Here is a 15,662-nt window from a genome sequence, read left to right on the forward strand (position 1 = left end):
TATTCATCGGACCACATACATCAGTATGTATGATTTCCAACAAATCTGTTTCTCGCTCCATTGTTCCGAAGAACAGAGTCTTAGTCATCTTGCCCATGAGGCATGGTTCGCAAGCATCAACTGATTCATAATCAAGTGATCCCAAAAGCCCATCAGCATGGAGTTTCTTCATGCGCTTTACACCAATATGACCTAAATGGCAGTGCCACAAATAAGTTGCACTATCATTATTAACTTTGCATCTTTTGGTTTCAATATTATGATTATGTGTATCACTACGATCGAGATCCAATGAACCATTTTCATTGGGTGTGTAACCATATAAGGTTTTATTCATGTAAACAGAACATCAATTATTCTCTAACTTAAATGAATAACTGTATTGCAATAAACATGATCAAATCATATTCATGCTCAACGCAAACACCAAATAACACTTATTCAGGTTCAACACTAATCCCGAAAGTATAGGGAGTGTGTGATGATGATCATATCAATCTTGGAACCACTTCCAACACACATCGTCACTTCACCCTTAACTAGTCTCTGTTCATTTTGCAACTCCCGTTTCGAGTTACTACTCTTAGCAACTGAACTAGTATCAAATACTGAGGGGTTGCTATAAACACTAGTAAAGTACACATCAATAACATGTATATCAAATATACTTATGTTCACTTTGCCATCCTTCTTATCCGCCAATCACTTGGGGTAGTTCTGCTTCCCGTGACCAGTCCCTTTGCAGTAGAAGCACTTAGTCTCAGGCTTAGGACCAGACTTGGGCTTCTTCACTTGAGCAGCAACTTGCTTGCCGTTCTTCTTGAAGTTCCCCTTCTTCCCTTTGCCCTTTTTCTTGAAACTAGTGGTCTTGTCAACCATCAACACTTGATGCTCTTTCTTGATTTCTACCTTCATTGATTTCATCCTCATGAAAAGCTTGGGAGTCGTTTTCGTCATCCCTTGCATAATATAGTTCATCATGAAGTTCTACTAACTTGGTGATGGTGACTAGAGAATTCTGTCAATCACTATTTTATCTGGAAGATTAACTCCCACTTGATTCAAGCGATTGTAGTACCCAGACAATCTGAGCACATGCTCACTAGTTGAGCGATTCTCCTCCATCTTTTAGCTATAGAACTTGTTGGAGACTTCATATCTCTCAACTCGGGTATTTGCTTGAAATATTAACTTCAACTCCTGGAACATCTCATATGGTCCATGACGTTCAAAAACGTCTTTGAAGTCCCGATTCTAAGCCGTTAAGCATGGTGCACTAAACTATCAAGTAGTCATCATATTGAGCTAGCCAAACGTTCATAACGTCTGCATCTGCTCCTGCAATAGGTCTGTCACCTAGCGGTGCATTAAGGACATAATTCTTCTGTGCAGCAATGAGGATAAACCTCAGATTACGGATCCAATCCGCATTTTTGCTACTAACATTTTTCAACACAATTTTCTCTAGGAACGTATCAAAATAAACACAGGGAAGCAACAACGCGAGCTATTGATCTACAACATGATTTGCAAAATACTACCAGGACTAAGTTCATGATAAATTTAAGTTCAATTTAATCATATTACTTAAGAAATCCCACTTAGATAGACATCCCTCTAATCCTCTAAGTGATCACGTGATCCAGATCAACTAAACCATGTCCGATCATCACGTGAGATGGAGTAGTTTCATTGGTGAACATCACTATGTTGATCATATCTACTATATGATTCACGCTCGACCTTTCGGTCTCCGTGTTCCGAGGCCATATCTGTATATGCTTGGCTCGTCAAGTATAACCTGAGTATTCCGCGTGTGCAACTGTTTTGCACCCGTTGTATTTGAACGTAGAGCCTACCACACCCGATCTTCACGTGGTGTCTCAGCACGAAGAACTTTCGCAACGGTGCATACTCAGGGAGAACACTTCTTGATAATTAGTGAGAGATCATCTTATAGTGCTACCGTCAATCAAAGCAAGATAAGATGCATAAAAGATAAACATCACATGCAATCAATATAAGTGATATGATATGGCCATCATCATCTTGTGCTTGTGATCTCCATCTCCGAAGCACCGTCATGATCATCATCATCACCGGCGCGACACCTTGATCTCCATCGTAGCATCGTTGTCATCTCGCCAATCTTATGCTTCCACGACTATCGCTACCGCTTAGTGATAAAGTAAAGCATTACAGCGCGATTGTATTGCATACAATAAAGCGACAACCATATGGCTCCTGCCAGTTGCCGATAACTCGGTTACAAAACATGATCATCTCATACAATAAAATTTAGCATCATGTCTTGACCATATCACATCACAACATGCCCTGCAAAAACAAGTTAGATGTCCTCTACTTTGCTGTTGCATGTTTTACGTGGCTGCTACGGGCTTAAGCAAGAACCAATCTTACCTAAGCATCAAAACCACAACGATAGTTTGTCAAGTTGGTGCTGTTTTAACCTTCACAAGGACCGGGCGTAGCCACACTCGGTTCAACTAAAGTTGGAGAAATTGTCACCCGCAAGCCACCTATGTGCAAAGCACGTCGGGAGAATCGGTCTCGCATAAGCGTACGCGTAATGTCGGTCCGGGCCGCTTCGTCCAACAATGCCGCCGAACCAAAGTATGACATGCTGGTAAGCAGTATGACTTATATCGCCCACAACTCACTTGTGTTCTACTCGTGCATATAACATCAACATATAAAACCTAGGCTCGGATGCCACTGTTGGGGAACGTAGTAATTTCAAAAAATTTCCTACGCACACGCAAGATCATGGTGATGCATAGCAACGAGAGGGGAGAGTGTGATCTACGTACCCTTGTAGATCGACAACGGAAGCGTTAACTTGGTTGATGTAGCCGTACGTCTTCACGGCCCGACCGATCAAGCACCGAAACTACGGCACCTCCGAGTTCTAGCACACGTTCAGCTCGATGACGATCCCCGGAATCCGATCCAGCAAAGTGTCGGGGAAGAGTTCCGTCAGCACGACGGCGTGGTGACGATCTTGATGTACTACTGTCGCAGGGCTTCGCCTAAGCACCGCTACAATATTATCGAGGACTATGGTGGAAGGGGGCACCGCACACGGCTAAGAATATGATCACGTGGATCAACTTGTGTCCTTAGGGGTGCCCCTTGCCTCCGTATATAAAGGTTCAAAGGGGGGGCGGCCAAGAGGAGGCGCGCCAGGAGGAGTCCTACTCTCCTACTCCCTCCGGGAGTAGGACTCCCCTCCTTTCCTAGTTGGAATAGGATTCGCGGAGGGGGGGAAAGATGAGAGAGAGGAGGAAGGGGGGCCGGCCCCCTCTCCTTGTCCTATTCGGACCAAGGGGGGGAGGGGCGCGCGGCCCATCTCTGGCCACCTCTCCTCTCTTCCACTAAGGCCCACTAAGGCCCATATACCTCCCGGGGGGTTCCGGTAACCTCCTGGTAATCCGGTAAAATCCCGATTTCACCCGGAACACTTCCGATATCCAAACATAGGCTTCCAATATATCAATCTTTATGTCTCGACCATTTCGAGACTCCTCGTCATGTCCGTGATCACATCCGGGACTCCGAACAACCTTCGGTACATCAAAACGCATAAACTCATAATATAACTGTCATCGAAACCTTAAGCGTGCGGACCCTACGGGTTCGAGAACAATGTAGACATGACCGAGACACGTCTCCGGTCAATAACCAATAGCGGGACCTGGATGCCCATATTGGTTCCTACATATTCTACGAAGATCTTTTATCGGTCAGACCGCATAACAACATACGTTGTTCCCTTTGTCATCGGTATGTTACTTGCCCGAGATTCGATTGTCGGTATCCTATACCTAGTTCAATCTCGTTACCGGCAAGTCTCTTTACTCGTTCTGTAATACATCATCCCGCAACTAACTCATTAGTTGCAATTCTAGGTATTGGTCGGTGATGCTATGATCATCACCAACGACGACTCTGACTATATTGCCTTTGTTAAGGCCTGCCTTCGCGACCAGTTCCTCATGTCTGATCTTGGTCCACTTAGCTATTTTATTGGGATTGAGGTTTCTTCAACCTCTGATGGCTTCTTCATCTCGTAGGAAAATTATATTCAGGATCTTCTTGCTCGAGCTGCTCTTGGTGATGAGCGCACTGTTGTGACTCCTATGGAGCTCAACGTTCAACTTCGTGCTTCTGACGGTGATCCACTTCCTAATCCCACTCGCTATCGCCACCTCATTGGGAGCCTTGTCTATCTAGTTGTTACTCGTCCTGACATATCTTATCCTGTCCACATTCTCAGTCAGTTCGTTTCAGCCCCCACCTCTGTCCACTATAGTCACCTCCTTCGTGTTCTACGATATCGTCGTGGCACGATCTCTCACCGCCTTTTCTTTCCCCACTCCAGCTCTCTCCAGCTCCAGGCCTACTCCGATGCTACGTGAGCTAGTGATCCCTCTGATCGACGCTCGCTCTCTGTTTATTGTGTCTTTCTTGGCGGCTCTCTCATTGCCTGGAAGACAAAGAAACAAACTGTAGTTTCTTGCTTGAGTACAGAGGCTGAGTTGCGAGCTATGGCTATATTAACGGATGAGGTAATCTGGTTACGATGGTTACTTGAGGATTTTGATGTGTCTGCTACTACACCGACTCCCTTATTGTCAAACAATATCGGTGCTATCAGTATTGCTCGTGACCGGGTGAAGCATGAGCTCACCAAGCACATTGATGTGGATACCTTCTTTGTGCGTGCTGTTGTGCAGAGTAACCAACCGGTGGATTTTGGCCAGCGGCGTAAAAAGGTACGAACGAAGTAGATCGTAGGCACGAAAACGACCGCACGACGCAGATAGCCAAGATGGGCGGGTAGTGTAGCTGGTTTTATAGGAGAAATGAATAAAATTGCAGATGTTTCTTAGAAAAAAAATGTTTGGGTACCGCCTATGATTGGATTGAGGGAAATATCAGGTGCTCCCATCCTTGGGATGCTCCCTATGCTCCAAGGCTAAAACATCAATTTTAAATGTTTCAAAAATTCTGAAAAAAAAATTGTTAATGTTCACAAGAATGTAACTACACCCCATAAAAATTTTAGGCCCAAATTCAAAATGTACATTGAGAAACAAAAAAGATAAATTCAGATGTGAATAGTGTCAAATGTTGCTTTTGTCTTCTTATGACACTATTCATGCTAGATTTCACATTTTTGTTTCTCAATGTGTATTTGAAGTTTGGGCCAGAAATTATTAGGAGTTGTAGTCACATTTCTTGTAAACATTCATATTTTTTCAGAATTTTTTGAAACATTTAAAATTATTATTTTTGAACTTGGAGCATGGGAAGCACTCAAGGAGGATGGGAGTACTTGATACTCCGTATTTCCCCGATTGGATTGGACGAAGGATTCAACGGCGTAAATCCAACTCCCCCACTCCGCCGGCAACCTCACCCCTCTCCGTTCACAGTCTTAGATTCGTCAACCGCCTCCTAGGCCGCTCGCCGGCGGCCAGGACCACCGGAGTTTCTGAGTCCCCTTTCTCTCTGACGGAGGTGCGCTGCTCGTCCTGCGCTTGCCGCTCCTCTTCATCGCCACTGTTGAGGGCATCGATTGCAACCCGCGGCGGCGGCGAGCGGTTCCCCCGAGAGCTTGGTTAGTGCGCGCGCGCGCCGAGCATCGCAGGTGACGCCACTAGAGCGCGGTGCGGCGGCGCACGCACGGTCAGCCTTCCCGGAGGGCAAGACCCGCGGCTGTGGCGGGCCGAGCTCCGCTGGAGACGGCCAGCAATGCCAACCGGCCGGCTGTCCTCCATCTTCACCAGCAATGCAACCTCCTCCTTCAGGGCTCCTTCGCCACAGCCACGAGCCCCCCTCGCCGCCTTGGCTGCCACCACAGAGCGCGTGTGTGCCGGAACGCTAAGACCGGAGGAGGCGCACCACCTGTTCGACGAATTGCTGAGCCAAGCCGCCGCCGTCCCGGAACGCGGGCTGAACAACTTTCTTGCCGCACTAGCCCGTGCTCCACCCTCAGCTGCCTGCAGCGATGGCCCCGGCCTTGCCATCACCCTCTTCAACCGCATGTCCCGAGGCGCTGGTGCACAGGTGGTGTCGCCCACGCTCTGTACCTATTCCATTCTCATGGACTGCTGCTGCCGTGCAGGCCGCCCGGACTTGGTGGTTGCCTTCTTTGGCCGCCTCCTCAGATTGGGGCTGCGCTTGAATGTCATCTCCTTCAACAACCTCCTCAAGGGGCTCTGCCAGGTCAGTACAAATGAGGCTGTGGACTTGTTGCTCCACCGGACACCTGAACTGGACTGTGTGCCTAATGTCTTCTCGTACAGCATCGTAATCAACGGCTGTTTTAAAGAAGGTGAAGTAGACAAAGCGTGCAATCTCTTCCATGAGATGCCCCAACTGGGAGTTCAACCTAATGTGGTCATCTACACCTCAATTATCGATGCACTAAGCAAGTGCGGAGCCATGGACAAGGCAGAAGTGGTCCTTCAGCAAATGGTTGATCAAGGCATTGAACCCAACATCAGGACATATACTAGCCTGATACATGGATATTCCGCTTCGGGTCAGTGGAAGGCGGCAGCTAGAGTATTCAAGGAAATGGTAAGTGTTGGTGTTCTACCAAATGCTGTCACTTTGAACTCATTTATGGATTCACTTTGCAAGCATAGAAGGACAAAGGATGCTAGAGATATTTTTGACTCCATGGCTGCAAAGGGCCAAAAACCTGATATTTTCTCCTACTCTATTATGCTAAATGGGTATGCTAAAGAAGGATACTTCGAGGATATGACTGATCTCTTCAATTTGATGGTACTGAATGGTATTGTACCTAACCACCATATTTTCAACATACTGATCAATGCATATGCTAAACGTGGACTGATGGATGAGGCTATGCACATGTTCGAAGTAATGAGGCAACAAGGAGTAAACCCAAATGTAGTTGACTATGTAGTAGTAATGGATTCACTTTGCAAAATGGGTAGGATGGATGCTGCTCTGGACAAATTTACTCAGATGGTCAATCAAGGAGTTTCACCTAACAAAGCTGTTTACCAATGCCTGGTTCTGGGTTCTTGCTCTCATGGTCATTTTGTGAAAGCCAAGGAATTGATCTCTGAAGCAATTAATAGAGGTCTGTTTTCTAACAGTGTGTTCTTCTATCCTGTAATAAACGACCTATGCAAAGAAGGAAAGGTGAAGGAGGCACAGGATATGTTTGACTTCATTCTAGGTATTGGTCGGCGGCCTGATGTGATTATGTACAATTCACTGATGGATGGATATTGCCTTGTTGGCAAGGTGGAGGAAGCACTGAGAGTACTTGATGCTATGAAGTCTGCTGGCCTCCAACCTACTGCTGTTACGTATGCTATACTTCTTAATGGCTACTGTAAAATTGGCAGGATCGCCGATGGATTGAGTCTTTTCAGGGAAATGTCACTCAGCGGGGTTAAACCCACGACTTTTATGTACAACATTATACTTGATGGGCTGTTTCGCTCCGGGAGAGCAGTTTCTGCAAAGGAAAAATTCCGTACGATGAGCGAAAGTGGCATACCAGTGGGCATTGTCACATACAACATAGTTCTTCATGGATTTTGTAGAAACAATTGCACTGATGAAGCAATAGAGCTGTTCAAGAAACTACGTGGAATGAATGTGAAGATTGATGTCATAACACTCACTACCATGATTTCTGCAATGTTTAAAACTAGGAGAATTGAAGAAGCCAAGGATTTGTTTGCTACTATATCAGCCATTGGGTTGGTGCCTTCTGTTGTGAGTTACAGTGTAATGATGACGAATTTCATAAAAGAAGGGTTGCTGGCAGAGGCTGATGATATGTTTTTAGCAATGGAGAAGGCTGGCTGTGCTCCTGACTCGAGACTGCTAAATCACGTGGTCAGAGTGTTGCTGGAGAATGGTGCAGTTGTAAAGGCTGCAACTTATCTCGCTAAACTTGATGCAAAACAGCTGTCACTTGAAGCTTCGACGGTTTCGTTAATACTATCTCTCTTCTCAAGGAAAGGGAAATTAAGGGAGCATGTAAAATTGCTTCCGGTAAAGTACCAACCTCCTGAGATGTTGGACTGACAATTGATGCATTATTACTTGGAACTTCCTACTGAAAAACAAGGTGGTATTCACTCATAGCTACACAATGGCATAGCCCCCCACCTTCCTTTTTTGGAAAATGCAGAAAATTCATCCATTCTGTTGTTGCCTGATGTTTGATGTCACGTTCTAGTTAATATAACAAGCCTGTGGCCTGAGAGTCATATGAGTTTCCCTATTTTCTGTGATGAAGAAGGCGTAACTCTGATCTGGAAAGTTTGGATATGTCACACATTTAGGCCTATTCAGGGTATCCAAATTTGTGGCAGGGTACTTGGCTGCCTACCTCTGGGAATACCCAATCTCGGTGTTTACGCATTTATGCTTGACCAAGGACAAGGAGTGCAACACAAACACGATATAAAATATTTTGTTTAACAGCTGTGATATTTTTCAGTAATGCCTCTCTCAACAGTAGTGTTTTTTTTTGGGAAAGCGTTAAGTGCGCGGTATTCATGGGTTGCATACTGGTAAACAGGATTGAACTGTGTTGTCATCTAAAATCTAGTTGCCAGCGCTAGTGCACCTTAGTTAGTAATATGATGTTACTTGAGGGCTATTAAGCATGTTTTGTGCTACTCCCAGCAACTGCTGACTGTCAAAATACTACATTGCAGTCTCCCCAGTAAGAGGTATTTACCTTAATTCATCGTATATGTTTTTTTTTTCTTTCTGCTCCAGCTAGAGCTATCAAGGGGAGAGACGAACAGAGCATGAAGGATCAGTGTTGTACCGCCGCTGGGATTCTCACACTACCAGAAACATTTAATACATCTGTTCATTGTCTATGTTTCTTTTTTCTGGTGCAGCTAGAGCTATCAGAGGGGAGATGGAGAGAGCGTGAACGATCAGTTTGCTGTACTACTGCCGTTGGGATTCTCATCCCAGGAAAATGTAGGGCGGCGCATTCGATGGCGCTGTGCATTTGCTGTTAGGGTTCTCCAGTTTTATTTGGGTTGCTGATGACAGAAACGAAAGCCATTTCTTGTGTGCTGATGACATGATGAGTGCGTGGTTACAAGTGTTAGGAAGGAAAATGAGATGCTTGCTCTGCCACGGCCGGCCGGCGGCGACATTTTGTCACATTGACCGACGACCTTCCCTTCCCTTCTTCCTTTCCTCGTCAGGGAGTGGGCGCTGAATCGATGCAAAAAAAAAGGGAGTGGGCGCTGAACTGAACTAGACCGGGGTCGGGCCTGGCCTTGAATGAATGGGCCGGAGAAGCAGGCCCAGAGGAAGGAAGGAAGTTATCTCATCTTCGGCGAGGCAGAGCGGAGCTCCTCCCCACCTCCCTCCCCTCTTCGGCGACGGCGATGGCCTCCGCATCGTCGGCGGCGGCGTCGCTCCGCCTCCTCCGCCGCCCTATCGGCCTCGCCCCCCTTCGCCCCGCCCGCCGCCTCCTCTGCGTCGCCTCCCCCACGGCCGCGCTGGCCACCGACGGCGACTCCTCCCCTGCTTCTTCTGCTTCCATGGCGCAGCCGGCGGTGGTGGACGTGAACCCGCCGCGCGGCACCAGGGACTTCCCGCCGGAGGAGATGCGGCTCCGCTCCTGGCTCTTCGACAACTTCAGGGAGGTGTCCCGCTCCATGGCCTTCGAGGAGGTGGACTTCCCCGTGCTCGAGTCCGAGGCGCTCTTCATCCGCAAGGCAGGGGAGGAGATCACGCAGCAGCTCTACAACTTCGAGGACAAGGGCGGCCGCCGCGTCGTGCTCCGGCCGGAGATCACGCCTTCCCTCGCGCGCCTTGTCATCAAGCAAGGGTATGTATCTATCTACTCCTATCTATGTACTGTATGATAAATGATGGCTGGATTGGATGCCAATCTCAGTTAATTCAACCATTAGATTTGTTTGGTTGGTTGATTTTGCCCAACCTAGGATACTAGATACCAATCTCACTTCATTCAGTTTGTCCCAATTGACGCCTACTAAGTGCATTTCTTCATCTACTTATTGTGAATGTCTCTCTCTAGAAAGTCGGTCTCCCTCCCACTCAAGTGGTTCACCATAGGACAATGCTGGCGATACGAGCGTATGACAAGAGGAAGGCGCCGCGAGCATTATCAGTGGAACATGGACATTTTTGGTATGCCTAAAGTCCGGGTATGTATGTATCTATGCCCATTCTGATTCACCTTGTTCTCTATGATTCACACTCACTTCACTTCTCCACCTTGTTCAAATTCAGGCTGAGGCTGAGCTCATTCAAGCCATCGTTCTCTTGTTCGAGCGTCTTGGGATTACGTCTTCGGATGTGGGGATCAGACTGTCCAGCCGAAAGGTAGCCCTTTCACTTCACTATTTGCCCTCTAATTACTAGTAAAAAATCATGCTGTCCCTTTTCGTTCGATGGCATACATGTCCCATGCATGGGTTTACTAGTACCAATCTCTCTGTTTTGTGCCTCACTGTTCTCTCTTATCTCCAGGTTCTTCAGGCCGTGTTGGATATGTACTCCGTACCACAAAACTTGTTTACTCAAGTTTGTGTTATTGTTGACAAGGTACATCCAAATCCTCCTTCCACCTTCCGATTTGTTGTACCATGATGCCTTCATGCACATCCTACTTTGTTTCAAGCCTAACTTTATCAGCGATGGCATTCTGAATAATGGTATAGTTTGGAAGTTTGCTCCTAAACTGCTTTTGTTCGTATGCTGATGTTAAAAAGGTTCATGTTCACCTCTTTCCACTGCTCATTAAAAAAACATAGTAAGATCTTTATGTTTTTATTTATTTGTACGCACTTTCTTCTTAGCTATGCTGTCCGGGTGGAGACCTAGGATAAGATTGCTAAAAAATCAAGATGTTGATTTTTGTTGGACTTCGTTCTGTTTATCCTTTACTATGCAGTCCATCTAGAAATTTTGGAAATGATCACTGAGTGTTCTTTGTATGACTCAGAACTTGGTAGCTAATACATATCACATGGGCCAATTTCCCCATGCTTGTTTCTCAATTTGTGATTAAAACCCGTTTTCATCTAACCCTCTATATTGTAAATAACTAGTAAAATAGTCATTACAAAACCACAATCCTGTTTGTCTACTGATTTTAAAGTTAAGCACATCATAGTTGTTTCTGTGTTGCATATTTACTCTGTTCATAACTACTAGATGAATTTACATGCACTATGTAATTGTTTATTGCATCATGAATTTACAATATTGTGCAGCTGGGGAAACTGAGTAGGGAAGAAATTGAGAAGGAATTGATTTCAACTGGTCTGTCATCTGAAGCTGTACAGGGTATCATTGAAGTGCTCTCTCTCAAGTCACTGTCCAAACTTGAAGGTCTGTTACTGGCTTTAGCATTCGACATGTGCTTAAACTATTGGGCTGTACTGTGGTACCTTCGTGTTAAACTTCTTGTTGATACTGTCCAAACTCTTTTTCTTATGGCATCCATATTTGTGCAACTTTTTGGAAAAAGAAATCAAAGTCGACCCTTTTATCCAGAAAAGGATCGCTCATTTTGATATTCCCATGCAGAGGTGCTAGGCTCCGGTGTTGAAGCCGTTGCTGACTTGAAGAAGCTCTTCTCGCTTGCTGAGCAATATGGTTATGCTGATTGGATCTGTTTCGATGCATCTGTTGTTCGTGGCCTTGCATACTACACAGGGATTGTTTTTGAGGTCCTAATCAAGTGGCATTCCATCTTTTATTTTATGTTTTGTCACCAACTATTGTTTCATGCCGAACTCTCTTGATCCATGTTTTCAGGCTTTTGATAGGGAAGGGGAACTGAGAGCGATTTGTGGTGGGGGGAGGTATGACAGGCTACTGTCAACATTTGGAACTGAAGATGTACCAGCCTGTGGCTTTGGATTTGGAGATGCTGTTATAGTGGAGGTATGATACTATTTTCCCCCCTTTCTCTGGTTCCTTTTCCCGTGTCGAGCGATGCTGCTTGGTCGAAGATTAAAGTTCCTGTAAAATTGATATTTTGATAAAGATATGAGAAACACTTGCTAATATTAAGTAAAAAAAGTAACAGTATAAAATTCAGAAGCACAGCATTGCACAAGGTTGGGCCAAGATTTTATCAAGTTGAGTAGTGGTGAGAACATAAATTCATGTGGAAAAGATTGTCGTTGTTTACATGTCATTATGAATTTGTGATGCAGTTTGAGTGGCAGTAATACCAACTCTATAATTTACACATTTTCTGGCAGCTGTTGAAAGAAAAGGGTCTTTTGCCTGACCTGCCACGTCAAATAGATGACATTGTGTTCCCATTGGACGAGGAGCTTGAGGGGCCAGCATCTAGTGTTGCATCCTCTCTGCGGAAGAAGGGCAGATCTGTAGACCTTGTAGAAGACAAGCGTCTGAAATGGTATTGCCTTTCCTGAATTTCTACTGTTTTTTCATTGTGTTGAATACTTATGTGGGTGGGTGTATCTGTAATTACTTTTTACTACGCCGCAGGGTGTTCAAACACGCTGAGAGGATAAACGCTAGCAGGCTGATCTTGGTTGGGAAATCCGAGTGGGAGCGAGGCATGGTTCGTGTGAAGATACTATCAACCAGAGAAGAGTTCGAGGTCAAGGCGGGCGAATTGCAGTAGCTGTTAACTGATCTGGTCGATTTGAAGGTTTGACTTGTCCCCTTCTTTGATCATCTTCAACACTGTAGGTTTTGCAATACACGTTGTGTATACAAACAATTGGGTGGCTTTGAAGGCTATTGCTATCTTCTTTCGGATCATTCATCTTGCAACAAACAAAGAAATTGTAGGTTTTGCCATTCACCAACATGTATTGAGAATGCTCATCTGCTTCGAACTAGTGCTGTTCTGAAGCGATTATTTTTGGTTCTGTACATGATGCGAAATAGATGAATGAATATAATGAAGCAAGTAATTGTCTTGCCCTGGAAATTAAGCTGGTATATGTATGGATTGTTCGGTCGGTCCTGCAAAACAGCAAAGCTAGTATGCAATGCAAATTAAGCTGATAGTAGCTTATTCACTAGGGAGAGGCGGCCGGCAGGTACGGGATTTTAATTTGTTTTGTTGGTATCACTTCATTGGGAGCCGACGTAGCCGAATCCGATGACGAAGGCGGCGGCGGACTGCATGAGGAGGTAGACATAGAAGTGATCGTGGCCGAAGAAGATGTCGTAGACGGCGCAGTAGAGCAGGCATAGCCCCATGACGATCTCGGGCGCCAGGATGCTGCTCTGGCTCTTCTTCTTCTTCATTGCCCCCTTGTTGGTGGCCATGGTGGTCGTCGCGGCAGGGGTGGAGGTCACCGAGCCGAGCTTCTCCGTGACGACCCACTCGTTTGCGCGGCTGGCCTCGACGAGCCCGATGATGGTGGCCTTGGAGCGGTGCATGGACATGACGTTCTCGAAGAGGATCCAGAAGACGAGCAGGTGCCAGGACCTCGGGGTGCAGACGGCGTTGAGCAGGGTGATGATGGCGGGCACGTACATGGCCACGTACTTGGGCAGGCGCACGTCCTGGCCGCCGACGAGCACGTAGGCCGGGATGACGACGCAGTAGAAGAGGAAGGTGACGAGGTGCGCCACCACCTTCCTCACGAAGAAGAAGCCGTAGAGCACGTGCACCTTCTTCCACGCCGACACCTGCCGGCTCGCCACGATCTCCCAGAACATCTTGCGCATCAGGTTCGCCGGCCCGCACGACCACCGGTGCTGCTGGTACCGGTACGCCTTGAAGCTGCTGGGCAGCTCGTTGCGCACCTGCACGTCGCCGGCGTAGACGAACCTCCAGCCCCGCATCGACGCCCTCACGGCGAGGTCCATGTCCTCCACGGTGGTGCGGTCCTTCCAGCCCCCCGCGTCCGCCAGCGCCTGCACGCGCCACACCCCCGCCGTGCCGTTGAAGCCGAAGAAGCCGTGGCAGGCCGACCCCACCTCCTGCTCCACCGAGAAGTGGTAGTCCAGCGACATCTCCTGGATGCGGGTCAGGATGCACTCGTCCGCGTTCACGAACCGCCACCGCGCCTGCACCAGCGCCACCGCCGGATCGGCCTGGAGGACCGGCACCGTGCGCCGCAGGAAGTCGGCGTCGGGCTGGAAGTCGGCGTCGAACACGGCCACCAGCTCGCAGTCCTTGGCGTACCCCTTCTTGAGGCCCTCCCGCATGGCGCCCGCCTTGTAGCCGCTCCGGTTGCTGCGGTTCTCGTACCGGATGTGCACCCCCTTGCCCGCCCACCGCCGGCACTCCGCCTCCACCATCGCCCGGATGCCGGCGTCCGTCGAGTCGTCCAGCACCTGGATCACCAGCTTGTCCGCCGGCCACCACAGCCCGCACGCCGCGCCGATGGACAGGCGGTACACCTGCATGCATGCCACCATTCTTTCGTAAGTATGTTGTCACTCCCCACATCGGACAAAGTACCACCGTAGGTAGCAGAGAGAGTTGACTCTTGTCTTTGCGTGCAGTAAAGCATAGCGCTAGCTGTTTCTCTTTTATTATCTTGATGATGAATTTGGATGGACGTACAGGAGTGCAACAACAATGGCAATATTTGTTGTGCGTGCGTGCATGCATGCATGCATATGTTGTGGAAATGGAGCTGTAAAGCAGCGGCTTTTGCATGATGATGGTTGAAGAAGGCAACAAAATCGAGTACACATGCAGCTAGCGTTACCAGCAGCAGTGCACTGCTCGATCGCAGGCAGCAGCAGTGCAGTATACGAGTGATGGGTCATGCGTGCGGCAAGCAACAGCCATCACAGTGGGCATGCATATCATATCATATATCATCGTAGATGAGCAATCGATCGATCATAGAGTACGTACGTACTGACCTGCTTCTCGTTGAACATGGGGATCTGGACCAGGACCACGGGCAGGTCCTCTGCGGCGCCGGACTCCAGGTCGCCGACGTCGTCGTCGCCCCCCTTGTTCCTGCCAGGGTTGCGGCGCTGACGGCGCCGGCGGCGGAGCCATAGCGCCGCGACGACGAGCCCCATGTAGAGGCGCTCGGCGAAGAGCATGAGGGACATGGCGGCGCAGAGGTACACGGCCAGCTGCAGCAGCGGCACCACCACCGCGTGCCGCACCGCCGCCCACGCCGCGCGCGCCATCGTCAACATGCTCACCCCCTTCATCCTTCTTCTTCCTCCTCCTCCAATAGAGAGAGAGAGAGAGAGGAAGAAAGAGATTGAGCTTCTTCTTCTTCTTCTCCTGATTAATTCGAAAGGTTGGATTGTAGAGTTTTGCTAAATAGATCTTGGTAGGTGCGTATATAGATAGATTGGTGGAGGCTAATCTCTTATATAAATTGCATGAAATTGGGGGCCAGGCTAGATTAGGACCCAAAGGGGGAGGTTATAAACTTGGGGCATGGCATTGACCTGGGGACAGCCAGAAAGCACTATCTGGCACAGTTGAGGGCAAGATTAGTACCAGCATTAGTGCTTGCTATCTGTACTAATACAGGGGGTGGGTGGGTGCAGCGGTGCAGCCAGCCACAAAGAGTGAAGACATGCATCACTACTGGAAACGCCACGTGTACAAATTGCCACATATACGTGCAAGCTAAGCTAGCCGAGCGAACCACTGT

The 15,662-nt window shown here is 47.7% G+C and overlaps 3 protein-coding genes across 3 annotated transcripts; 2 read left to right on the forward strand and 1 right to left on the reverse strand.

Annotated features, from left to right (window-relative positions):
- Positions 1 to 5,372: 5,372 nt before the first annotated feature.
- Positions 5,373 to 8,693, forward strand: LOC125540169 (protein Rf1, mitochondrial-like). The gene has a single exon (XM_048703756.1). The coding sequence runs from the start codon at positions 5,779 to 5,781 to the stop codon at positions 8,104 to 8,106; it is 2,328 nt and encodes a 775-aa protein (XP_048559713.1). The 5' UTR covers positions 5,373 to 5,778; the 3' UTR covers positions 8,107 to 8,693.
- Positions 8,694 to 9,347: 654 nt separating this feature from the next.
- LOC125540171 (histidine--tRNA ligase, chloroplastic/mitochondrial-like) lies at positions 9,348 to 12,911 on the forward strand. The gene is made up of 9 exons (XM_048703759.1): positions 9,348 to 9,886; positions 10,100 to 10,229; positions 10,315 to 10,407; positions 10,555 to 10,629; positions 11,301 to 11,418; positions 11,617 to 11,759; positions 11,848 to 11,976; positions 12,300 to 12,460; positions 12,553 to 12,911. The coding sequence occupies exons 1-9, from the start codon at positions 9,441 to 9,443 to the stop codon at positions 12,689 to 12,691; spliced, it is 1,434 nt and encodes a 477-aa protein (XP_048559716.1). The 5' UTR covers positions 9,348 to 9,440; the 3' UTR covers positions 12,692 to 12,911.
- LOC125540170 (glucomannan 4-beta-mannosyltransferase 1-like) lies at positions 12,869 to 15,540 on the reverse strand. The gene is made up of 2 exons (XM_048703758.1): positions 14,905 to 15,540; positions 12,869 to 14,430 (listed from the first exon to the last, which is right to left on the reverse strand). The coding sequence occupies exons 1-2, from the start codon at positions 15,205 to 15,207 to the stop codon at positions 13,150 to 13,152; spliced, it is 1,584 nt and encodes a 527-aa protein (XP_048559715.1). The 5' UTR covers positions 15,208 to 15,540; the 3' UTR covers positions 12,869 to 13,149.
- Between the last annotated feature and the right edge of the window lie 122 nt (positions 15,541 to 15,662).

This window comes from Triticum urartu, chromosome 2, assembly GCF_003073215.2.
Source record: "Triticum urartu cultivar G1812 chromosome 2, Tu2.1, whole genome shotgun sequence".
Lineage (NCBI taxonomy): Eukaryota > Viridiplantae > Streptophyta > Magnoliopsida > Poales > Poaceae > Triticum > Triticum urartu.